The sequence below is a fragment of the Dermacentor albipictus genome, unplaced genomic scaffold, assembly GCF_038994185.2.
Source record: "Dermacentor albipictus isolate Rhodes 1998 colony unplaced genomic scaffold, USDA_Dalb.pri_finalv2 scaffold_17, whole genome shotgun sequence".
NCBI classification, from domain to species: Eukaryota; Metazoa; Arthropoda; class Arachnida; order Ixodida; family Ixodidae; genus Dermacentor; species Dermacentor albipictus.
Genome location: NW_027225571.1, coordinates 4262181 through 4287493, shown reverse-complemented (window position 1 = coordinate 4287493; position 25313 = coordinate 4262181). Strand labels below are relative to the sequence as shown.

General features: G+C 50.0%; 1 protein-coding gene across 1 annotated transcript in view; it reads left to right on the top strand.

The window, feature by feature from the left end:
* Positions 1–25313, top strand: part of LOC139052072 (uncharacterized) — a 52396-nt gene that overhangs the window by 11745 nt on the left and 15338 nt on the right. The window contains exons 3-5 of the mRNA XM_070529141.1: positions 2415–2732; positions 8464–8557; positions 22625–22690. Coding sequence (XP_070385242.1) covers positions 2415–2732; positions 8464–8557; positions 22625–22690 — 478 coding nt within the window. The remainder of the gene's footprint in view (positions 1–2414; positions 2733–8463; positions 8558–22624; positions 22691–25313) is intronic.

Here is a 25313-nt window from a genome sequence, read left to right as displayed (position 1 = left end):
GAATTTCGCAGGACGTTTCGACAGGAAAGAAAGAAGCCTAAGGAATGCTTTGTTGACTTGGCGTGTAGCCTGAAAGATCATTTTTCAGAGTGGGTGAAAGGAGCAGGGGCGAATAACGTCAGCAAGGTGTCAGATTTATTCTGCTTAGAGCAGTTTTACGAGACCTAACGGATAACGTGCGCCTCTGGACTAAGGAGAGGTAGGAAGGTGTTTCTGTAAAGAGCGCAGCACAGCTGGCGGATGAGTATGTGTCAAGCCGTGGCTTCATGCAGGTCACAGAGCAGTAGCACACAGTACTATCAAAAGCCGTCCCAACGGCCAAAATCTTAGCCTCGAGGGCAGGAAAGTTCAACAGAAGAAGGAGACGACACTATCGCAGTTCGGCGCGCACCGAAGGCATAGCGAAATCGTCTGAAAGGGGCAGAAAGGAACCAGGAGGTCATTTGGAGGAGTTCGAATTGAGAGTTCAGCTGGTATGTTATAATTAACTGTAAGGAAACGGGTCACTTCGGCCGAAACTGCCCAAATAAAAGGCCAGTATTTACTTGCATAAGCAATCATCCAACTAGCATCGATCTTCTAAAGCCGTACATGACGAATCTAATGGTAAATTGTAAATGGTAAATGACAAAGAGTGTAGGGTACTCATAGATCTCGTCCATACGAAATTAGTGAGAAGTGAAGACTGCGTCCCCGAATGTGCGTGGATAAGACAGGCCGTCAGCGAACACTCAGTGTGCCTACCTATGGTAAAGCTATAGACTGAGGGACCTTTCGGAGACATCGAGACAGTAGCAGCAGTCTCCAATGGGCTACTGGAAGGATGCCCTTTTTTTCGAACAGCAAAGAGCCGCTACTGAATAAAAGTGGGTGCACATTTACTGAAGCCCAGGTCATGGCTTTGGCGAGGTACAAAGCACGCGAACTAGCTCGATGATGGACAAAGTTCACAAAAGGAGGATGAAACAGCTAGCTCCGGAGTAGTAGTTAAGCCGGAAGAGGAAATCTTTCCGATTTCCCCGACAGAAATTCAGGAGGAGAGTCAGGCGCTGAGTTACGACGATGAACAGACTGTAAAGAAAGAAGACGAAGCAGCTAGCTCCTCAGACGTAGTCAAGCTGGAGGAGGAAATATTTCTGATTTGCCCGACAAATTCAGGAAGTTGCTGAGGAGCCGCCAACGGAAAAAAAGAAAAGGGATTCGAAAATGAGCACCAGAAAGCGTGCGAAGAGAAAGAGGCGTCGCAGAGTCAGGAGTGCGACAGAAAAGGCAACGCGGCCCAATAAAAAGAAAGGCGCTAAACCCCGTGGACAGCGCAGTGAAAGAGTTAGAAAGGCGTTTTTGTCGTTTAGAATATGTTTAAAGTCAGAGCGCGTTCGAGCTGCCAGGTGATGAAAAGAAAGATGTGTTCTACACGAAGGTGGACAATAGCCAGGGGCAATTAAGTTCCCCCTTGTTGATTTCTTTCCAAGGCATCAACCTGTATGACACAGGAGAGCGTGGCGGCAAGCGAACGCGAATTGGTCATAAGCGGCCGTGAATTCGTAGTGAAGTGCCTAGAAGGCATGTCGCCAGTACGTCAAGTGTCGGGGTCGGTAGCGAAGGGAACAGCTTGCGTGCCAAAAGCGTGGCAGTTTGGGCGAGTTGGTATAGTAGCGGCTTGTAGCGCAGCTCAGAAGCTTGCAGAGGCTTGTAGCGCAGCTCAGAAAGAGCAAAAAGGAAGGTGGCTTGCATGCCTTTTGTATTCCCTGGTTGACGAGATTGACAAGAGCTTCAGACCGCGCGAGCCTCAAGTACGGCTTAAAAGAGATGACGCAACCGTCGGCTATTCCAAATGATGAGCGCTATACATGTTTTGTGGAAACAGCGCGTTTGTGTCTTTAATTTTAGTCTCGGGTTAGACGTTTTGAGACTGAGAGATCGTTTCGATAAGGAAGTTGGGAGCTTTGTTTAGAATGTTTATTTTAGAACCTCATCGATATTCTAAAAGAGATGGTTTGCGCGCGCACATATTCTTGAAACTTCTCTTTCTTGACATGTAGTTCTTTCATTTAGGCAGATAAACTTCCTTTTTTGTGTGTGTGAGATACGCTTGTAAAGTCAATATGTTTCGCACGTGTATTCATAAGATGGCAGCGTCTTGAGTATCGCTTAGAGCGTGCGTGGAAGTATTTACAAATAAGCTCGAATTTTCTTGTAGTTTCAAGCGCGTAAATTACGCAACATTTCTTTTGTTATTTCTTTAGCGAGAGTCCTTTGTGGAAAGGAAAGACAAGGTTAGTGCGTGAGTCTCACGAAAGTGAAAGATTTTCGCAGCCTTATTTGGAATATGTGGATTGTTTGGAGAAGAAAGCCTTGTCTTCACGGCCTGTGCTTGTCTCGCCAAACTTTCCCTCTGTCACCGCTGCGGCCAGGCCCACAAGCCAGTCGAGCCCCCGGTCTGCGTCCCCTGCTGCATCCTGTGCAAGGGAGCCCACGTCACGGGCTCGCGCTCGTGCGGGCTCCGGTTCGAGCGGAACGGCCCGTCATCGCCCCCGGCCACCTCCAAGCACCAGCCTCCTACACCAGTGCCACCCACCGCGCCCATCCTCAACACCTCCCGGCCTTCCCGTCCCCGCCGCCACTCTGTCTCCCGTGGTGCCACGTCTGCCAGCCGCCACCGCTCCGTCTCCTTCCCGCCTCTGCCTAGGTCCGAGGCGTCCACCGCCCTCGCCACCACCACCACATCACCGGTAAGCTGGAAACCGCAGCCTCACACGTCGGACCCCCAAACCGCGGCCCTCGAGGCCACTATCGCTGCCCAGCAGCTCCAAATTCAGGAGCTGTCGCGCCAGCTGCAGGCCGCGCTAGTGCGTCTGTCCTCCCCCGCTCCTCCTCCTACTTCCCCAGCTCCCGCACCTCCACAGCCGCCGTCGCTAGCTGAGCAGCCGATGAATACGGCATCCTCTGCTGCATCATCGCGCGCCGCCTCCCCCAACCGCAGTCCCCCGCTCAAACGCCGATCACCTTCCTCCGACCCCGTCGCGCCCGAGCGTGACGTGATTCGCCAGACAACCTCCTTCTTGGAGGCGTTTGAGAAGCGCGTCATGGCCCGCTTTGCGCGACTTGAGGAGCGCGTCGCCAGTATCGACACCCATGTGGCCGCCATCGAAACCCACCTTACCGCCCTAGACACCAGGGTCGCGGCCTTAGAGACCCGCCAAAGCGCGACTGAGGCCACCGTCGCACACCTGTCGCTCCCTGTCCCACTCACCCCGGCACCTACCCCAACTCTGTCGGGGGACTCCGCCATCCATCATGGCCAGACACCCCACGCACCTTAATTTCTGGCAGTGGAACTGTCGGGGGTTCCGCAGCAAGCGGAGCACCCTGCAGCTCCACCTCCAGAACATCCCTCCCGACACTCTCCCCTCCGTCCTAGCACTCCAGGAACCCCTAACCCCCGTGAAACTGCGCGACTACACCTCCTTCCATCCTTCTTCTGAGGTCCGCCCAAACGTTGCCACACTGGTGCAGCGCAACCTTGCTGCCGTGCAGCACCAGTTGGACGTTTCGGACTGTGCCCATCTCCTCCTTGAAATCCTTCCTCGCCGTCGCACTGAGACAAGCCTCTTTGTTCTCAATGTGTACAGCCCTCCCAAAGCCCCTTCAGCTCCTCTCCTCCTCGTCCTCCGCCGAGCGCTCTCCTGCGCTGGTCGCAATGCCCTGGTCGTTCTTGGCGACTTCAACGCCCCACATACCAGCTGGGGCTACCCCCAGAACACTCGCAAAGGCCACTCACTCTGGACTTTCATCCACAACGAGTGCCTTTCGGTCCTTAATGACTTCGCTTGCCCCACCAGGATCGGATCTAGTGTTCAACGAGACACCAATCCGGACCTTACCCTCGCCAAAAATGTCGCCAATCCGACATGGACTAATACAGGGGTCTTCCTCGGTAGCGATCACTACGTCCTCTGTACAACTTTCCCACTCCCCTCCCTTGCTCGCGCCTCTACTCGTCTCACCCATATAGTCGACTGGGACCGCTTTCGCTCCACTCGTCTCTCTATACTTCCTCCTCTGCTCCTATCACCGATCTCTCTGCCTGGACCGAGACCCTTTTGGCGGACATCCACACTGCCACATCCACGCTCCCTACAGCACCACACTCCACTACGGCAGACAGCCGTCTGCTGCACCTTTGGGAGGCCTATCACGCTGTCCACCGCCGGTGGCAGGCTCAGAAATACAATCGCCGCCTGCGCCTCCGTTTGGCCCGACTCGCGTTGGACATGGAGGAGCACTGCGCTTCTCTCGTTAGACAACAGTGGGGCCAGACCTGCGACCGCATGGCAGGCAACCTGGGCCTCCGCGACACGTGGTCGCTTCTCAGGGTGCTGCTAGACCCTACACACACTAAAGCTTCCCAGCGCAAGGATATCTCCCATCTTCTTCATTCCTCCCCACTCACTGATACTGACTTCCTGGCGGCCCTCCGGGACCACTAACTCTGCACCGACCTACCTACTCCGCTTCCCACCTACTCCGGCTCCCCAAACCCTGACCTTGAGGCAGACATCTCCGTGGGCGAGGTTCGTGCGGCGCTACTCACACTCCGCACCACCTCGGCCCCGGGGGCAGACCGCATCACCAACAAGGTACTCCGGAACCTAGACACCCCCTCCCTCGAAGCCCTTACTGATCTGCTCAATACACATTGGCAGGCTGGCACTCTTCCATCCTCCTGGACCCATGCACGTGTCTCATTCATCCCCAAACCCGGCAAACCTATTGCCCTCGAAAACCTCCGCCCCATCTCTCTCACCTCCTGTCTCGGCAAGCTGTTCGAGCATGTCATCCTGGCCCGCCTCCAGACCTATCTGCATGATCATGACGGTTATCCGGACTCCATGTTCGGTTTTCGTCCCCAGCTGTCCACCCAGGATGTCATGCTCCAACTTTCCGAGGATGTCCTACACCCCTCCCACCACAAACGCACTCGAGCTATCCTGGCGCTGGACCTTACTAAAGCATTCGACAATGTACACCACACCGCCATCCTGGACGCTCTCTCCTCCCTCCATGTCGGACCCCGTGTCCATGCTTACGTCACTGCGTTCCTCGCCCACCGCACAGCCGAAATCTCATACGGCCCACTTTCTTCTCCTTCCTTCTCCCTTGGCAACAAGGGTACCCCCCAAGGCTCTGTCTTGTCCCCTCTTCTGTTCAACATCACCCTCTTCCCGCTGGCACGTGCTTTACGAGCTATCCCCGCTCTGTCTCATGCTTTCTACGCCGATGACATCACCCTCTGGGTGACCACCGGCAATCTTGGCGACATGGAGACCACTCTACAGGCAGGTGTGGACGCGGTAGCAACTCACGCCCGGGCCATCGGGTTGAGCTGCTCCCCGGCCAAATCGGAGCTTTTGCTCCTTCGGCCTGGGCGGATGGCCCCCCTATCGCCTTCTCCACTCACCGTCTACCTTGACGGCACACCCATTCCTCTCGTCTCTACCCTCCGCATCCTCGGACTCTTTCTTCAGTCCAATGGCAAGCACACCACCCTCATCACTCTACTCACAAACACTGTACACCACACTGTCCGCCTCATACGCCGCATTGCAAACCGCCACCACGGCATGCGCGAACACGACCTCCGCCGCCTGGTCCAGGCCTTTGTTCTCAGCCGCTTCATTTATTCTCTTCCGTATCTCTACCTTTCTCGTACCGAGGAAGACAAAGTCAACAGCCTCATTCGCCACGCATATAAGTCAGCCCTGTCCCTTCCCACATCTACGTCGACGGCTCGGTTACTGTCGATGGGCGTCCACAACTCCCTGACGGAGCTGACAGAGGCCCATCGCACGGCCCAGCTCCTCCGTCTCTCCCGCACCCGCTCGGGTCGCGCACTTCTCTCCACCCTTAATCTCTCCCCTCTTATTCCTCTTCCCACATCACTGCCCATCCCTTCCCATGTCTTGCCCCTCCTAACCGTTAAACCCCTCCCTAAAAATATGCATCCCGAACACCACCCCTCCCGTAGAGCAGCGCGAGCCTCCGCGCTCTGGCGTCAGTACGAACTGCAGGCCGCCGTGGCTTACGTAGATGCTGCCCCGTACCGCCGCTACCCAGCACATGCCCTTTCCGTCACTGACAATTCTCTCCGACTCACTCTTACTGCCTCAGTCTACACTTCTACCTCTGTCGAGGCCGAGGAGGCAGCTATTGCCCTTGCCATCACGCAAACCTCCGCGAAGTACATCTTCAGCGACTCTAAACCTGCGGTCTACAACTACGCGGTAGGACGGGTGGCACACCCGGCCATCGGAATCTTGCGTTCCGATACCGTTCCCTCTCGCCCCATCCAAATAATCTGGGTGCCCGCTCACGCGGCCCATCCTGGTAACGAGGCGGCCAATTCCATCGCTCGAGATTCGACTGACCGAGCAAGCCCGCCCCCGCCGGGAATGGATACGCGCGACGCGCTCCTCACGTACCGCGATATCACGCAGCACTATCGCCTCTCTCGTCTCACCTTCCCCCCTCCGCACCAATCCCTTTCCCAACCCCACCAACAGTTATGGCGCCACCTTCAGGCCCATACCTATCTTACTCCCGCACGTCTTGCCCTCTTCCACCCCGGGACGCACTCGCCGGCTTGTCGCTTATGTGACGGCTCCCGCGCCGATTACGATCACGTCCTATTCTCCTGCCCGGCACACTTGCCCCCTGCCTCTTGGCGCCTAAGCAATCCGCAGCAGTGGCAGGCTGCTTTGTCCAGCACCGAGCCGGATATCCAACTCCGGCTGGTGAACTGGGCGGAGGACGTCGCGACTAGGCATGGCCTGGACGCCACAACCGGCAGCCTGAAGGCCGCCCACAACGCTGCTTTTTAATTTTTAATTTTTTTTTTACTTTTGGCCTTCTCATCAATAAATGTTTTTCACCACCTTCGCAGATAATTTATTCTTTATTGTGACGCCATCAACCGTGGTCTAGGTGTCGTCCTTGCTCAACCTAACGAACGCGATGAAAAGCATCCCGTGCTGTACCTCAGATAGATTATGGGGTTTTGGTGCCAAAACCACTTTCTGATTATGAGGCACGCCGTAGTAGAGGACTCCGGAAATTTCGACCACCTGGGGTTCTTTAACGTGCACCTTAATCTAAGTACACGGGTGTTTTCGCATTTCGCCCCCATCGAAATGCGGCCGCCGTGGCCGGGATTCGATCCCGCGACCTCGTGCTCAGCAGCCCAACACCATAGCCACTGAGCAACCACGGCGGGTACTGTACCTCAGTCGAAAACTGACCAAAGTATATGTGCATGGTATGAACCATTCAAAAGCTAGGATGCTATATTCAATGCACGAAATTCGCGGCCGAGAGCGACCATTGCCCTCTTGCATGACTGAGACAAATCTCGGGAAAAAATATGGGAAGCTGCTGAGACGGAGTCTCATTTTGCAGGAATACAACTTCGAGGTCAAGTATAGGAAAGAGAGCCAGAATAAGAATGTAGGTGGTCTGAGCCGGGGATATTAAGCTACAAACGCAGGGGTTTTTTTTTTTTTAGAACGTGTTCTGTACGTATCGCAATCGATGTTATTGAGACAGGCAACCAACTTCTGTCTTACCGAGGGCTTATCACGACAGAAGAGAGAGAGAGAGAGAGGGAGAGGGTAGAACTTTGTAAAGCGTTGTTGGGGATCATAGCGTCCGGTAGGAGTGTCGCTCGGGAGCGCCGACCAGAGAGTGTGAGTTTCTGTTTTCCTAGGAAGAGTGCCGCAACAATGCGAGGGCTGTGCCCTCAAGCTGCAGTGAGACATCAGTCATCACTTCAAGGACAATCCCCGAAGTCGCGACCGAACATCGACGCTTCGGGCAACCTGACAGCTGGTCACCGTCAGGCCGAATCTCTTGGCGGCGGTGCAGGCTGTTGAATCTAAATACGGCGAAGAGCATTTCTTAGACTTTTACCAGAGGCAACCTACCCCATTCATCACCCGCCTATCCAGAAGTCAGCGCAGCCTTGGCGCCGACCGTTGACGGGTCAAGACCCTCTATCTGAAAATGACGAACTGATGTGTCCTGATGGGAACTCGGCCGTTTAATATGCTTCTACATGGAGTGGGCTTCGGTATCTGAAGCCAGTGTAAATAATGTAAATAAACCCTTTGTCTTTCATTCCTACTACCGGATATGTTCGTCGATGGGCTTTGTAGATTCCTGACCCAAACGCCACCGCGAGCCGCGACACTACACGTACATCCAAATTCCATAGCTTCGGAAGCGACGTCGGTAAACGCTGTTCCGGAAAATAAAAGTTTACGGGGGTTTCCTTGCTTTAGTTGGTGTTCATTTCATTGCATTTCGGGTGGTTAACACACAACCGTTAGTTGCAAAGTGTCTATGCGTACGCCCTGACAGTCTTTCTTATCTAGTGGTCTTTTCTACGTATTTCTTTACCGCACGCAGACACTACCCAAGAAGGCTACTCATGAAGACATCGGTGGAGACGAATACGAGTGCTTTGTGAGAGGAGCCACAGACACCTCCAGCCCGTTGCCTCGTGAGTGTACGCTTCCAATAGATGAGGGTAGAGAACAAATTATGAAAGCATACAGCCCAAGGAAGTTATTTCCTGGGAAATTAGCCAGCTTCTCCTCTTCTCGCACAAACCATCCCTATGGGCTGTTGAGCTTTCATAAACTGTTCCTTTGTCTTCGTACCCCCTTGCCCCGGCAAGCGTAGCAGTCTAAGCTACCTCTAACTTCACTGCCTTGCAGTGGCGTAGCCAGAAATTTTGTTCGGGGGGGGCTCACATTGCAGCTCGGTCTCCTCCTTAAGAGGAAGCTTGAGCTCGGGTGCTCGTATCTAAATACATGTAGAAGGAAAATTCGTTTTTCTCGGCAACCAATGCACCAAATTTGACGAGGTTTGTTGCATTTAAGAGAAAAACTTAGATTCTAGTGACTGTTGGTTTCGAATTTTTCATTTAGGTTGTCAATTGTTTATTAAAGATCCACCGAAATCGCAAATTTTCAGAAGTCTAAACTATCAAGTTTAAGACTATGCAACTCAGCAATGAAGCATATCACAATTCTATGAATTGCACCTAATAGTACATCTACAGCGGAAAAAAATTCTATGTTACACGTGAATCTCAAGATATTTAGCATTATGAAAATAAGGCTTTCGCACAATTTTTGTACGCAACGTAACCAATTCACGTAAGATACGAAGTGACACACCAAATTTGTCCGCTTTGACTGTTATAATAGACACCGTTTACTGAACAGCGACATGTGTGCTTGATGCAGAGCTATTAGTTTGTAAACGTCGTGCTTCTATTTTTTTAACTTTCGAGTTTTTCAATATATTTAAACAATGTAAAGGCCCAAATCGAAATTCCGCTTCCAACAGACACTAGAATTTAACTTTCTCTCTCAAATGCAACAAATTTCATTAAAAGCGATCCGCGGGTATCAAAAATATCACACGAACTTTACAGATATATCAATTCGAAACCAGCGAGGCAGTGCATGCCGCTGATATGAAAAATGTAAAGGCCATGAAATTAACAAGCTGATGACAAATATTAATGAAACATTGTCATTAAATAACCTTGTTTGGATTCTTGCACATATGCAACGGCCAGTGAAAAAATCTCAATGACGCTGTCATTTGTTCCAATGTATTACGCAGGAGCAGCTGTTACTGGTCGTGTATCGTGAGTAATTGCACCGAAATTATAGCCGCAACAGAGAGCACGTATAAAAAGCAGGAGTTCTGCAAAATAAACGAAGGCGAGTCAAATGAAAGTCAGCCAATGTGAATATATGACAAACGGGTTACCTTATTCAAATGTCTCCATGATAATTTAGACGTTTGTCCCTTTGTCTAACGAGTCGCGTGATTCTCGTCTCATTAAATTCCTTGGGTTGCTGCTTCAAAAAGTCTGCAACTGACTCTTTCACGTCATCGTCCGACAGGAATCTGGTTCCCTTGAGCTGTTTTTTCAGATGCTCCAAAAAGTGGAAGTCGCAAGGCGACAGGTCTGGGCTGTATGGCGGATGTTGCAGCGTTTCCCACTTGAGTATTGCCAGTGTTGTGTTAACCACATCAGCGACGTGGGGACGGCATTGTCGTGGAACAAGATGCCCCCATTCGGCAATTTCCCACGTAGTTTGTTCTTGATTGTGATGCGCAGCTGATCTGGCGTTTTACAATAACGAAACAAACTGATAGTCTCTCAAGATTTAGCAAATTCTATCAGTAATGGCCCCTGACGATCGAAAAAAGAAAGTCAACAACACCTTCCCGGCGGAAATAACGGCCTTTCCTTTGTTGGGGGTGGTGAATTCGAATGTTTCCACTGTAAGCTTTGCTGTCGTGTTTCAGGCTCGTAGAAGTGGCACCATGGTTCGTCCCCGATCAAAATTGGAGACAAGAAGTCGTCACCCTTATTGGGATACCGGATCAGATGAGTCAAGGCAGCGCTGAACTTCTCCGTCTTCTGGCGGTAGTTCAAAATCTTGGGCAACCATTCCACACACAAGAGCGGATAACCTTCATGATGTTCATGAATTATGGCGTGAACCGAACCGGGACTGATGTCCACACGCTCTCCCAAATCATCGATGCTTATCCTCCATTCTTGTTCCATCAGCTCATCAACCTTTGCAATTTTGTTAGGGGTGATTGCACGATGGCTTTGGCCCGGCCTTGTATCGTCTTTGCAGCTTTCGTGTCCTTCTTTGAAGCGTTTGCTCAAACGCTTCACAGTGGCCAATGAAATACAATGTTCAACGTACACGGCATCCATACGGCGACCAATTTCTTTTTGGGAAATACCTTCACCTGTCAAAAGCCTCAGGGCACCACACTGCTCAACTTCCAGAGCATCTATTATGCGCTCAACCATGTTCAACCCAGTGTATGAGAGCATTAAACAAGTTTGATACTCACACCTGCGTGTCACTTTTGTAATAGAGAGATGCCTCTGTGTCACGTGCATGCCTCAGATAATGGACCGAACAATTATTGCGCGGAGTGGGTTGGCTCATTTTCATTTTACTTGCCTTCGTACATTAGAAATGCGAATATATAATGGAATATACAAATGCGAAGATACAGCTTGATAAAATGCAAAAAGGTGTCACTGGAAACAAAGTTCACTGCACGTACACACAAAACCCCGCAACAAGATATCTAAATATAGGTATAAGTCTCTACCAAATCTACGTATCTAAAAAAGTCACTGTATGCGATGCGTCAAACAAGGCAAATAAACATGTTGCGCAATCAGAGATTCACAGAATCCTAGATCTCACTTCCATTCCATCCACTCCTCCCGATGTATCGCGCGCAAGGTGTCTACCAACCGGGAAAACCGGGAAAACCGGGAATTCTCAGGGAATTTGAACAGTCTGGAAAAACTCAGGGAAAACTCAGGGAATTTGTGCTTCTAACAGGGAAAATTAGCTGTAACTTTATTGAAAGGGAACGAAAGTCGTGTTAATGCTGGCTCCAGTAACAGAGGAATCGCAACGAATCGTCATTGACGCCGTGTCATCGACACTACGTATTGCCAGAGTAGTTAACGACCGATTTTCTAGACGCCCGATTTTTCGGACATGCCCGATAATTTGCACGGTTTTACGGCACCACCGCGTACTCCATATACTCAATGTATATTGCCCTGACTGCAGGTCTGAAATGGCATCAATCAAAGCCGCCACCGCCGCTATTTTGATTATCTCGCCGCCTCGAACCGGCACTCTCGCAGGCAGATCCGCTGGCAGCCGTAACCACCACCGCGGCAACGTTAGGCCTAGCTGCTTCTATGTTCACTATTAAGCTTCTTGCCGTGCGGTGCCGTGTTTTTCATTGAAAGAATTCGCCGCTATCACCAATGGCACCGACTCCGCCTTTGTAATCCTCGCGATTGGCTTTGAAGCTCGCAGCGCACAACGCGTTGCGTAATGCCAGTCTCCGAAAGTTAGCTTCGCCTCAGTACACTAATGTTAGGCTGTGAAGCATAACAAGCGTGGGAAGGGGGCAATTGTCAAGGGACATAGTATGTATTCCTTAATTACCCATGCGTGCACCCCGTCTCCTGTCACAGTACAAGCCCTGACATGCCTAATAAGGGTACTGGCAGGCCTTCAGAGCTTTTTCAGACGTGCCTGTGGTAATTTTAGCCCTTAAAGGCAGTTAAAGGCATGCATTAATTTTTTCAGACTGGCCGTTTTTTTTTCAATTTTTTTTTTGCGGCCCCTCGGAAGTCCTAAAAATCAAATGTTGACTGTACAACTGACCAAGAGGATGCTTCAGATGATCCATGTGGTGAAAGCGTGGTAGAAGGTGGATGAGAGCAGAAAGGACCGATGCACTGAGGAATTAACGGGAAAGGAAGGGTGCCGGCGCCTTTTTGAAGGAGCTTGAGCTAAAAAAGCTAAGTGTTGGCTGACGCTGAGACACAGGTGTCCCTAATCCAAACCAAAATAAATTGTTTAGGCAGTGAAACCCAACACTGAGATGTTGTGTACGGGCTGAGAGTATGTCAGGACAGTTGAGGTTGACTTCCCAGCTGCTGAGAGAGAACCTTAGTTGTGACAAAGTTCAGGACCTCATACAGATGAGCTTGCTATCAGTTGATAGAAATAGCTGATCTTAAAAAATATTTACTTATGTATGCATCTCCTTTTCATTCGTATTTGAAAATGTTCGACTCCATTTGGAATGGGCTTTACCATTTCTTTCGCTGTGCATTTTACTAACACCTTCCTTCTGTTTTCTTTTTAAATAAAATAGATATTACTCCTTACTATTCAAACTGGATTAAGTCATTTTTTTGTTTCAGCATGCTTACTAGAGAGGGACAGCATCGGGCAACGTGGTGTCAGCCTGTCTTGACATAAAGCAAAGTTATGGCTCATTCAGGGAATTTCGCAAATGTGCTGAGGGAAAACCTGGAAAACTCAGGGAATCTGGAAATGTCAACTTGGTAGACACCCTGGCGCGCGACGGAAGGCGGCGCGCTTTCTGCCCGCTTTTCTCTTTTGCGCGCACAAGACTGAGCCACCATCGTCGTCTCACCAATTCCAGCCCCCCATCCTCCTCCCTACGCTTTCACTCGCACATACAGCGTGCGGCGCGTGGTCACGATGTTGTCGCCCTTGGACTTTATACGAAACATGAGGGCGACGGCCGGAATGCGCCTGGAGTGTCCATACAATTGCTATCGCAATGCTATATAATAAGACTATCTGGCAACTGAACCGTCCCGTGGCCCATTACTGTCCGCAAAAGAAGTAACAAAATCGAGATTTTGCCATACGACAATTCACTGCGCCACAACAATGTCTTCTTTCTTTTCTTTTGTGGGGCCGAGGCACCGAAATTAAAAAGCGCAAAGTATGTAGGCCACAATCGAATGCCTACTTTGGGCACCTAATGTAGCTACGGAAAGAATATCGAAGAAAACGTGAGACGCTTGGTCCACCGAGAACGATACGCATACTGCTCGGTATCCTATACTGGCGAGACAAGACTTTACGGAGAGTTTGCGCTCAAGCGAACGCAGTGCATTTCGTCGAGTCCCCACAGTGATGGCGGCGAGCCACGATAGTTTCGTTTTCTAGTCTGCTAGCCAGAAAGTGCCCAAAACTCTGCACGCGAAAATCCACTCGGACAGAGAAAAGCGAATGCGCACCGAAGTGCGCCGCGCGGTGGTCGGAGCAACACGAGAAAAACGCATGCGCTCTAGCTGCCCCTAGTAGCCCGTGGGTAGGGTAACGAGGACAAAAAAAATTGAAGAGGCTCAGTGTGTCCTCGCGAATAAATGTCGAAGTAGAAAAAATAAATAAGAACGTAGTTACCTTGGCTGACTTTAGTGTCTTGACGCGGATGCTTTGGCGTAGGTGGAGAAAAAATGTTGATACTATTTTATGTGTCATGACGGCACAAATGAACCACCACAACGCTTCATCTCATCCGACCTCGCTGCTGGCTTTTTCAACTTGTCTGATAGTGTGTTGATTTGGCTTGTCTCGTTGTATGGTCCGATGTAAGACTTTAGAAAAGTCAGTGCACCTTTGGCGTCCAATATTTATAGTAACATCAAACCCACAAAGTTCCGCAATGGAAATTCTAAAGCACAACTTTGGAAATGTCAATGCAACTTTCACATCAAAAGTTTATGAGAGCTTTATACCCATAAATTTCGGAATTGACATCCATGCGCTGCGTAGATTCCGCGGCCTCCGCAAGATGTCGTGGCGAGCCCGTTTGCCATCAAAACGCCCTTGCAAATTTGTGCTCGGATGGGGCTGATTGCGTTATGTGACTCCCGGTGCATGGACGCTGCCGCGAAATCTAGCCTGAGTTCGCAAGGTTCGCACTGAAGTGTCTTTTCGAGCGTGAAAAAGACATTCTAGAGAAAATTCAGAATGATTTCCGACACCGGGGATTGCTTGGGTGAGCGGTGCATGAACAGCACGAAAAAATTTCGGGGGGGGGGGGGGGGGGCTGAATCGGGAACGAGCTCGTCTACGCCGGGCCGATGCTGCAGCTCGTGCAAAAGAACAGGCTCGGGCAGCCGAGCGCAGGTAGCAACTGCGTACCAAGATCCGGCAGCTTATCAAGCCATCGTTTAATGAAGCGTAGGGATTGACACTGTGATAAACACCGCGGTCGCACGTTTCAGCTTTAACCATCCGTATGTAGTGCTTGGGCGGTGATGTTCTTTTAATTTGTCGTATCCAATTGCTTTAATGGGCGTACAGTCGCGATCAACTTGAAGGTGATCGCTCGAGCGGCGACCAAAACTAGGAGCAGCGCCACGTTACGTCATCACCGTCGGTCGAGTGGGAAACATCAGATAGCTCCCCTCTCTCTCTTTTGGTGTTCCGTGAAAAGCTGTCACTCCTGTCACCGTTCACGGCATTACCTGCGAATTCATTTCGATTGCATTATGCGCTTTTGCACAGAGGCGTCATTGTTAGCCACGATATGCATGAGGAAGCGACGCACACAGATCATTGCCATGAAAGGGAAACAAACACAAAAATGTGGCTAGTTGGTCTTGGGGGTGATGGTTACAGCCTGGAAGAGCATAATAGGGGAAGAAGGCGGCGCAATTTTTATCTTCGCAGTTCCGAAAACGGCCGCTATGCTGCTTGGAAGGCCCGCCGGTCGATGCTCGCGCGATCACCTTCAAATTGATCGCGACTGTACAATCTCCCGAGAACGCTAACAAGAGTGCTCTTCACAATATTCTTGCAACTTCTATAAATAATAATATTTTGTCTCGTAGCGACTAGCGCTGGCAGGAAATTCGGCCAAGAGTGTTTGGCGAGCACTGTTGAACTCTTCACATAGTGTTCTAGTAAATGAACAGGAAACTATCGATAGAGACGCGTACACAAGGGCTGAAGTGGGCAGTACGAGTGCTGCACTTAAAACGCGCCCTTTTCGCTGGTTTACTGTTCATTAACGAGCCACGTACATACCAACTCTCCCAGCAAGAAGCGTTGCTGAACATAGCGCCCTTTTCAGGGTACCAGCACGTGCACGTGTTGAACGCTCGCAGACCGCGTTTGACGAATGTCGCAGAGATAATAGGTTTCATATCTATGTCAAATCATGGAGAAAAAAAATGTTCGGGGATTCCGTACCTCATATACGAGGGTTGTGCAATAAAGATTGAGACTGGTGCTCTGAAATCTTAATTTCTAAAAATTATTCATCGGCACTTTTACTCATTTCTGTATGTTCTCCAGAAAGCTAAATGCACATGTAACCGCTGTTTCTACCAAGCCTAGATAACATGTGTGAAGCCATCCTTTGACACTTGCTTCGAAATCGCCTCCAACGTTTTAACCAATGTTTTTTCTATGTCAGAGCCATGTCCCTTTTTACCGTGAGGTATACATAAAGAAGCCGGAGTGTGCCAGATCTGGACTATAAAACGGGTATACTGTTGCGATGCTTTGAAGAACGGTAGAAAAAAAGGGGGGATATTCCTTTGACATGGAACAAGACACGGAACCAGGGGTAGTTCACACATTGGAAGCGATTTTTAAGTAGGTGCCAAAGATGGCTTCACTCCTGTTGTCAAGGCTTGGTAGAAATGGTGGGACCTGTGCATTTCACTTAACGGAGAGCATATAGCCAGCGATAAACATGCTGAGGAATAATATTAAGGAATGAATATTTCAGAGAACTAGTCTGTCTTTATTGAACAACCCATTTATATGCGGCGTCTTATTTCGGTGTGTAGCTTTCCTGTGCGCTTGCTTGCTGCTTTTCATACGGGCTTGCACGTCCAGGGCTGTCTACTCCTATGCTCTATAGCCTCACTGGTTCAATTTAACAGCATACATTGTACATTCTGCTCATCATGTACATTCTACATTGTACGTTCTGCCACTCACCTTCATCCTTGCTGTTAAAAGCACATACCATCGGTTGTGTTACTCACTAAACACGCATAAATTTAACGCGCAGTTATCGACATCATCGTCTTCGAGTAGCGCGTAGGATGACGCCCGGCGGCAGAAGCGCCAACCCAGCCCAACTATAAGGACCCACAACAGAGGAAGGGTGGTAATGCTTGAGTTTCGAAATAAGGACGACGTCGCAGGACAACGGAATTGAACATGTAGCAGGATTGGCGGGCACAATCACGTAGATGACGTCAGTCACACGTCGAAGGACGCGCTGTGGGCCCGTGTATCGAGGAAGGAGTTTATCAGAAAGGCCCGCCCGTCGGAAGGGGGACCAAAGTAGCGCCAGGGCACTAGGAGCAAGTCGCTCGTTGTGGTGTCGCTGACCGTAAAGGTGCTTCTGATTGTATTGTGAAGCAGAAGTCTACTACGGGTTATGTGCCGCGCGTAATCAGCCCGGTCAATGGCGTTGCGTGCACATTCACTAGTCGAAGTGGCAGGGGAAGGAAGGAATGTGTTCAACGGTAAAAGTGGTTCACGTACGAGCAAAAGGTAAAATAGAGAGTATCCAGCAATGTCGTGGCGGGAGATATTATATTCAAATGTCACATATGACACTGCAGGGTTTTGATCACGGGGTTAACCGACACATACTTGGAAAGAATATTTGTTAAGGTCAGATTCAAGCGCTCGGGGAGCCTTTTCGTCTGGGGATGGTATGACTTGGCGATCTTGTACTGTGTGGAGCAGCAGCGCAGGGCATCGTCAACGACTTTAGACAGGAAGGTACGGCCTCGGTCGGGCAGCAATTGTCGTAGGGCACCGTGTACTAAAATTACGTCACGGAGGAGGAAGTCCGCCACGCCTGTAGCACAGCTGGTCGCCGGCGCTCGTGTCGTTGCATAGCGCGTCGCCTGATCGTTACCGACGGCAACCCATTTGTTTCCTGAAGCAGATTTAGGAAAGGGTCCGAGAATGTCCAAACTGACGTGCAACAAGGGCTCAGGTGGGACGTCGATAGGCTGATGGGTTATTTCTTGAAAAAAAAAAGCATCGCGTTTCTGTTTTTTTTTATCTTACGTTGTGCAGTCTATATGAAATTGAAATAAAGTAACACTTTCGCCCGAAATGTGGCGCATCGATAGCGCCAGCAAAGTATTACACAACTGCGCCAAGAAAGATTTACTGTTTTATACACCGCAAGAATTTCCGTAAACATTCGCTTCTTAAGTCAACACGCATGGTGCCACGCGCACACAAGCAAACGTGAACAGATTTTACTCGATGACTGCGCGCAGTCCCTGTAGGAACTTAGGTTCGTGTGGAGTGAGCTTGCCTGTCCAAAAGCGGGACACTGCTGATGGCCTCACCATTTTAACTGAGTCACCTCGCCAAACGTGACCCGGAAGTCTAGGCGCTCGGAAACACATCGCCTGTGGAACCAACGGCCATCTCGGCTCGTGCCGTAGCCCATGCCAGCTGCCGTTAAGCATCTCCAATATAAGGCGCGCAGGACGCGTACGGGCTCGGCCGTGGGGACAGCCATGCGCAGCCACGACAGGGTTAGATGACGAGATGCGCACTCCTTCCCTAGCGTGCTCTCGATAACGTGACCGCCAAGGTTGGGCGCGCAGTAGAACGGCGCACATTAAGACACCATCTTTGTTGGCCTAGCTACAATCGCATGCTTGCCCTCGCAGCATGTAGGCACGCGGGCCGCTCATGTTCATTTGAACTTTATCCCAATATTTATTCAGAATACTTTATTCAGAATATTCAGAAGACTTTATTCAGAAGTGGCCCGAGGACCGGTGTCCCCCAGGGCACGGTCCTCGGGCCATTTCTGTTTTCAATATATATTAACGACTTACCCCTTCAAGTGTCATGGAAAGTGCTCCTCTCGCCGATGATTGTATTCTATACCGCCCCATAACAGACCCGACCGATATTTCTATCCTCCATAACGATCTTCATCACATTGAAGAGAGGTGGAAAACTTGGTTAATGCTTCTCAACGTTAATAAAGCTGCAGTAATTTCATTTCACCGTCGTCGCAACTTTCCAAATCCTGACTGCACCATTAACAGTTGTCCTATAATTCCCGGCGACTCGTTCAAATACTTCGGTGTACGCATCTCTCATGATCTAACTTGGACCATTCATGCTGATCAAGTTACTGATTCTGCAAACCGTGTCTTGGGCTACATCCGTTGCAATCTGTCCCTTGCACCTTCCTCTGTTAAGCTCTTGGCATACAACACACTAGTCCGTTCAAAGCTAGATAATGCCAGTACAATATATGACCCTTTCCAAGTAAACCTAATTAAAAGATTCGAAGCAGTCCGACACCAAATGGCTAGATTCATCTTAAGTGATTATTTTTACCCCCCCCCCCCCACCTCTAGCATCACAGCACTAAAATCACTTTTTCTACCCGCCCTGGCTCATCGCCGCAGAAATTCTCGACTAAATTTTTATCACAAGTTCTTTCACTGTTTGGCGTCTCAAAATAAACTCGTCGTTACCGCGCATCGCATGCCACGCAGCGCCCACCCGAGCGGCGACGTTCCTCCGCGGGCTCACACCTCAACATTTCGTCATTCATTTTTTATTCGTACTGCGCGTGACTGGAATCGCCTTGCCGGACATATCGTTACAATCACCGACCCTGCAGAATTCAAATCTGCTGTCGAAGATATCACACACATTCACGTTAACCCATAGGGTTATCGTGTATACTGCTACACATCGTTATATTATTTATCACGCCTTGTATTCACTGACTCAGTTGTATTGATTTGACATGTAATTATCTGTTTTTACGCTAATTACGTTTTGTCCCCCGTACCCACCCCTCATGTAATGTCCTTTGTCGGACCCTTGAGGTGTAATAAGTGGAATATCACGGCGAAGGCGAAACTTCGCCTGGAATGTCCGTATATTGCTATTTGCAATAACATCTACAGCAGCGCTTAACGGTTCAACATGAGATAAATTCCACCGTCGGCAGGTTTAGTGCTCACGCTTGGCGATGTGACTATGGATGTACAAGATTAGGAGCATTGTAGTACCTGAATAGCGCATTACATTTTTTTTTGTCGCCATTACTTACGCCACGCACCCGCGGCCTCTTATGACTGCCTTGGTTAGCTCATACCTGCAGGCCTATTGGATGATGATGATGATGAAAAACGTTTATTTTCTCTATTTTGCAGTGATTTTTGCGGCATCAGATGGAGTCTTCCATCTTCTCTCCAGGGTCGGTTCCCCTAGTCCAGGGCTCCGCTGAGGGTAGCTGCCCTGCGTGCACGCCTTACTAGTCCTTGTTGGACTTTCAGGGTGTCGCTGGATAGCATCCTCTCCCACTGTTCCGCACTCGGGTTTTTTATTATGGCTAGCCCTTCTGTTTTCTGGCAAGCCCATGTGGTATGATATAGGGTTGGTTTGTCTCCACACCATGGGCACTTGCTCTCGTACTGCGTGGGGTAGATCTTGCTGAGCATGTTTAGGCACGGGAATGTTCCTGTTTGTAGCTGTCGCCATGCTACGGCGTCTTCTCTGTTTAGTTGTTTGTGAGGGGCTGGGTATTTTCGTCTGATGCCTCTGTAGTAATTGAGTATCTCTGAATAGCTTTGGGCTACCGGCTCGGGTTCCTCAGTGGGGTCGGGAATGTTGGATGCTCGGTTTGTTGCGTGCCCTCGAGCTATCCTATCGGCCTCCTGATTTCCCGTAATGTCGGTATGTCCCGGCACCCAAACTATCGTGTGTTTGGCCTGGTTGTTGACGGTTTTGCCACTTGAGCGGAGGATGCGGAGCGCGCTGTGGCTGATTCTGCCGTTTAGGTAGTTGCGGCATGCTGCTTGTGAATCTGTGAGTATGGTTAAGGACCTGTTCCATCGGTAGCCCTCCGCTGCCGCTAGAGCCACGGCTGCCTCTTCGGCCTCAACTACCGTACAGTTCCGAATTGATGCGCTGGTGATTTCTTTTAAGTCCGAGTTGATCACCGTTGCGACTTTGCTTTTCTTGTGGTTTTTGTCCTGAGTGTAGGTAGCGGCGTCTACGTACACTGTGTCATGTCTAGTTGCCAGTGTTCTTTGTACATACTCTGCCCTTGCTTGTCTTCGTGCCATGTGTAGGTTCGGGTCCATATTGCTGGGTATCGGTGCTACTTTGATGGTGTTTCTGTATTCGTCCGGTATCGTCTCCGTGCTTTGTGTCTCCTTTATGGTAGCTTCACCGCCGTATCTACTCAGGAGTCTTCTGCCCGTTGCCGATAGCCTTAGTCTTTGCATTTGCGCGATTATCTGCGCTTCTTGGAGCTCCTCGAGACTGTTGTGTAGCCCCAGGGCCAGGAGTTTGTCGGTCGATGTTGACTGCGGTAGGTGGAGCGCCGTCTTGAGGGCTTTCCTCAGGATTGCGTCCGCTTGTTGCATTTCGTGCTTCGTACAGTGGTAGTACGGGAGGCTATACGTCACTCTACTGACCACCAGGCTTCTGACCAGTTTGAGTGTGTCTGCTTCCTTCATGCCGTGTCTTTTCCGTGAGACCCGCGTTATCATGCGGGCCACTTGGTTGGCTGCAGTTTTAAGTAGTGTTAGGGTGTGGGTACATCGTTGGTTCGATTGTATCCACATTCCTAATATCCTGATGAGCGTCTTCTCCGGAGTTGGCGGTTGGCTATACACGTGAGGTAGTAAAGGCAAGGCGCAGAAGACCAGGACTCGAGAAGAATACAAACGACAGGACCGGCGTAGTAAAACTAGCCCAAGCAAGTGTTTTACTTATCCACGTGAGCACGCGTACTCATTAGACAGTTTTAGTTACACGTACGTAGAGGCTTAGCGTACGTAGAGCTTCTACGTGTCAGCAGTGCGCATGCGTAAAACGTAGCGGCCGCGCGCTGGTCTCACGGACGTACGTGAGATTCATTAGACAGTTTTAGTTACACGTACGTAGAGGCTTCACGTACGCAAACGTGAAAAGCCTACGTACCTTACGTGCACGCCATCGGAAACGCTTTTAGCTACACTTACACGACGCACGCCAAGAGGGACCCCGTAGCTCCATCTATCGGGAAATGTGAACACGGCGGTAACCAATTCAACCCCGTCGCCATGTTTCGATGCGAGCCGTCCGCGCGCGCGCGGCCCGCTATCGCTTGTTCGTGATCTTGCGGAACTCCCGCGCGAAGCTGTCTACGTACGCAAGAAACGCACGCAAATAATTGAATCTCACGTACGTCCGTGAGACGCGCGCGCGCCCGCTACGTTTTACGCATGCGCACTCCTGACACGTAGAAGCTCTACGTACGCAAAGCCTCTAATGTACGTGTAACTAAAACTGTTTATTTCATTGCGTGCGTTTCTTGCGCACGTAGAGAGCTTCGCGCGGGAGTTCCGCAAGATCACGAACAAGCGATAGCGGGCCGCGCGTGCGCAGACGGCTCGCATCTAAACACAGCGGCAGGATTGAATTGGCTACCGCCGTGTTCACATTTCCCGATAGATGGAGTTACGGGGTCCCTTTTGGCGTGCGTCGCGTACGTGTAGCTAAAAGCGTTTCAGATGGCGTGCACGTAAGGTACGTAGGCTTTTCACGTTTGCGTACGTGAAGCCTCTACGTACGTGTAACTAAAACTGTCTAAAATTATTACGTGCCGCCCGTCGCCGCCGCGCACATTACCGCTTCCGTTCACGATGCTGTTCTTCGTAGGCGCGCTGTTCTTCCGCAGTCTTCACCGCATGCGGCCTACCTATTGCACAGGTGGAAAGTACTGAGATAAGATTACGTGGTTTCACTGCAGAGCCCGTGATATCAAACTGAAATCCATAGTAAACAGTGGGTATTCCGGTTTTACTTCTACATCTTTTTTTCATCACAGTACGTTTTGACACTTCTCGCGATTAAACGCAGGTGGGGCTTACCCGGTGATACGCTTTTGCTTTATGCTATAGCTCTGGGGTGGCCGCCATCTTTTTTTGCCTACGCACACAAACCGCGAGAACCTAGCGTAAAACAGCTCCGCTGTAAAAAAATATTGCTTCCGACTTCTTCTGCAAACGTTTGTTCACAATATCACTCAAGCTGTAACTTGTAGTACGCTGAAGTTTTATGTCATTTCTAACAGCGACGTTCAAAAAGCAGATACAGTGCACCGTACACTGGATTGTCATCTTTTATTGCAGAGCCTGTGCTCTCTTCAATGCCACCGGCTCGTGACTGGCATCCCGTGAGACCAGCTATAGCGTGTCGTGAGTACCCTTGCTGGGAGAGCGCAATAATCATCCAGCTTTCGTCTTCCGGTGCTATCGCCATAATGCATCCTTGCAGCTGCTCCTAAAACGTTGCCGCCACGAACCTATTCACACCTTGCTTTCGGAATTGAGGTAGCAGACAGACTTCGTTGCTTTGTACAACAAAACGTAAAGTAAAATGATATACGTCATTGTACAACGTTTACCGTTTCACACTCTTCATAAGCACAGCGGTAACCATCGGCACTGAACCACTCAACTTAACCTTACACTCTCTATGTTTGCACGTAACAGATGAAACGAAGCATGAAAAGCGTATCGCTGACGACGCAGAAGCCCACCGGTGACGTAAGACATGCGCTGAGAATCAACTTTCGCGAGTCATGTAATGCACATGCGCTGCAGTACGGCACCTGAGCAAAAGCTATTTAAATCCATGCGCTCGCGTGGTCCCGCCAGCCCCGCGCTGTGGGATTAGTGTAATACCAGCAGTACTAGTGCATTGAAGAACGGCGGTAACGCGCACAGACGATGGAATCGATGATGCGCGACTCATCGGAGCCAAAGGGCAGGAATGCAGCTGTCGATCGCTGTCGTGTTACAGCGTCGACGAGACTGTCCTCGAGGTGCTGTGGGGTAAGCGTAACAACAGGCTTTCCGCAATAGCGTGCCGTCTTGTCTTTGCTACCGAGGTCGAAATTACAGAAGGCAAACAAATTGTAGGGGTTGTCTATTGATTACCCGGGCGGGTAAACGAGCTGACTGCGACTTTTCTTACCCTTTCCGGCCTAACATTATACCCTCACGACGAGCTTAAAATGAGAGGTAAAGAGAGCTAAACGGCCGGCGAAGGGGATATGCTGGGGCTTGCTAACTTCGGCGTCCGCATGTAGGGAAGAGCACTCGCAAATTAAGGTTTAAGCGTTCAGTAAAGATCCGGTAGGTGCCAATATTAATTCGGAGCCTTATACAACGGCGTCTCTCAAAGTGCGCAGCCTTCGGGCGCAAAGTACAAGGCGAAGATAGCAAAGCAAATGGGAGTCATGAAACGAGCGCTGCTGGGTTTTAGAGCTGTTTGTGCCATCTTCCCGTCAAGCGAACAAAATGCTTTCGCATGTTCCGGTTACATACAAGTAATTATCGAATTGTGTCGTAATCGGTACTCTTCCTGTAAGAGCACTTCATAACTACTCTAATTTCAAAATTACAATGTGCATCAAGTGAAGTCTAAGAACAGTGTTCTGCTGTACGTTGAATGGTACAGTGCAAAACACTGATTCCCCCAAAGTAAGCTTCACAACAGCATGCATGGGGACGAAATTTATGCTATCTACGACCGCGTACGGAGGTGCATTCTTTGCGCACTCGATCAAAGGAAATTACTCTCGTCGGGAAACTGCACTGTACCCGCTTCACCCCGCGCGCTCGCAAGCTCAGCATTGCATTTCCTCCCCTCCTAAACTTTCAGTTTTTGCTTTTTAAGGTGCGCCCTCGGCATGAGCGTTCTTTCACTCCGCTCCATCGGAAATCTGGTAATCGAATCCACGACCCCGTACCCAGCAGCCGAAGCCCGTAGCCACCGACCATCCTAGGCGGGTGAAGTCCCGTGTATAGCACTGCATTTATGAACAGATTTTTTATGAACAGTTTACGTATTGCGAAACATTCATGATTTGTGGAAAACTGTTGTCTGAATAATAAAACTGTTTTGTAGCGAATGGTTATGTATAGATAATAGGCTGTAGTGTTTATGTTTATAATACGGAATATTTACAATGATTCGATAAAATTACAAACTTAAACCCAGTGGCACATACCTAGTTGTTCCTGTGGCACATAATTTCAGACTGTTCTACACTTTCTTTATTCTTTGTTTTACATTTATGAATGCTCCGCGTTTTAGCAAGCGGGACTATACCCTGGCAGAGCGAGCGATCCTGGCGATGCGAACGGCGTAGCATATTATCGCGTATTACGCATATTGGCACGTGTACTTATTCATCCTTTTCTCGGTGATTGCAGTTCTCCCGCTTACAAATTAATGTTACCGCTCAGCGCGTGACGCGCTCGCATCATTGGAACTGACTCACAACCCGCCGTGGTTGCTCAGTGGCTATGGTGTTGGGCTGCTGAGCACGAGGTCGCGGGATTGAATCCCGGCCATGGCGGCCGCATTTAGGTGAGGGCGAAATGCGGAAACACCCGTGTACTTATGATTTAGGTGCACGTTAAAGAACCCCAGGTGGTAAAAATTGCCACAGATCTCCACTACGGCGTGCCTCATAATCCGAAAGTCGCTTTGGCACGTAAAATCCCACGATTTAATTTTTTGATCTTCCTCGCATGTTATCGTTAGTTTTATGTTCTAGCCAAACTTTGAGTTATCAGATTGTATGCGTTGCACGAATTGTGTAGTATGCTTTCTGGAAGGTACGTTGTCACCAGCGATTTTGTTGGAACGTTCGACGTGTCATGTGTAAACGCCGACGCGCCCCTGTCACAAGGCCCCTGTAGCCTTGTGAAATGCGATCGGAGGGGCTACAGACGTCTAACGCATCCTTTCCATTTTGCCCCTCCCCCCCACCCGTTCGCTAGGCTCTGTTCTGGTGCGATACTGCGC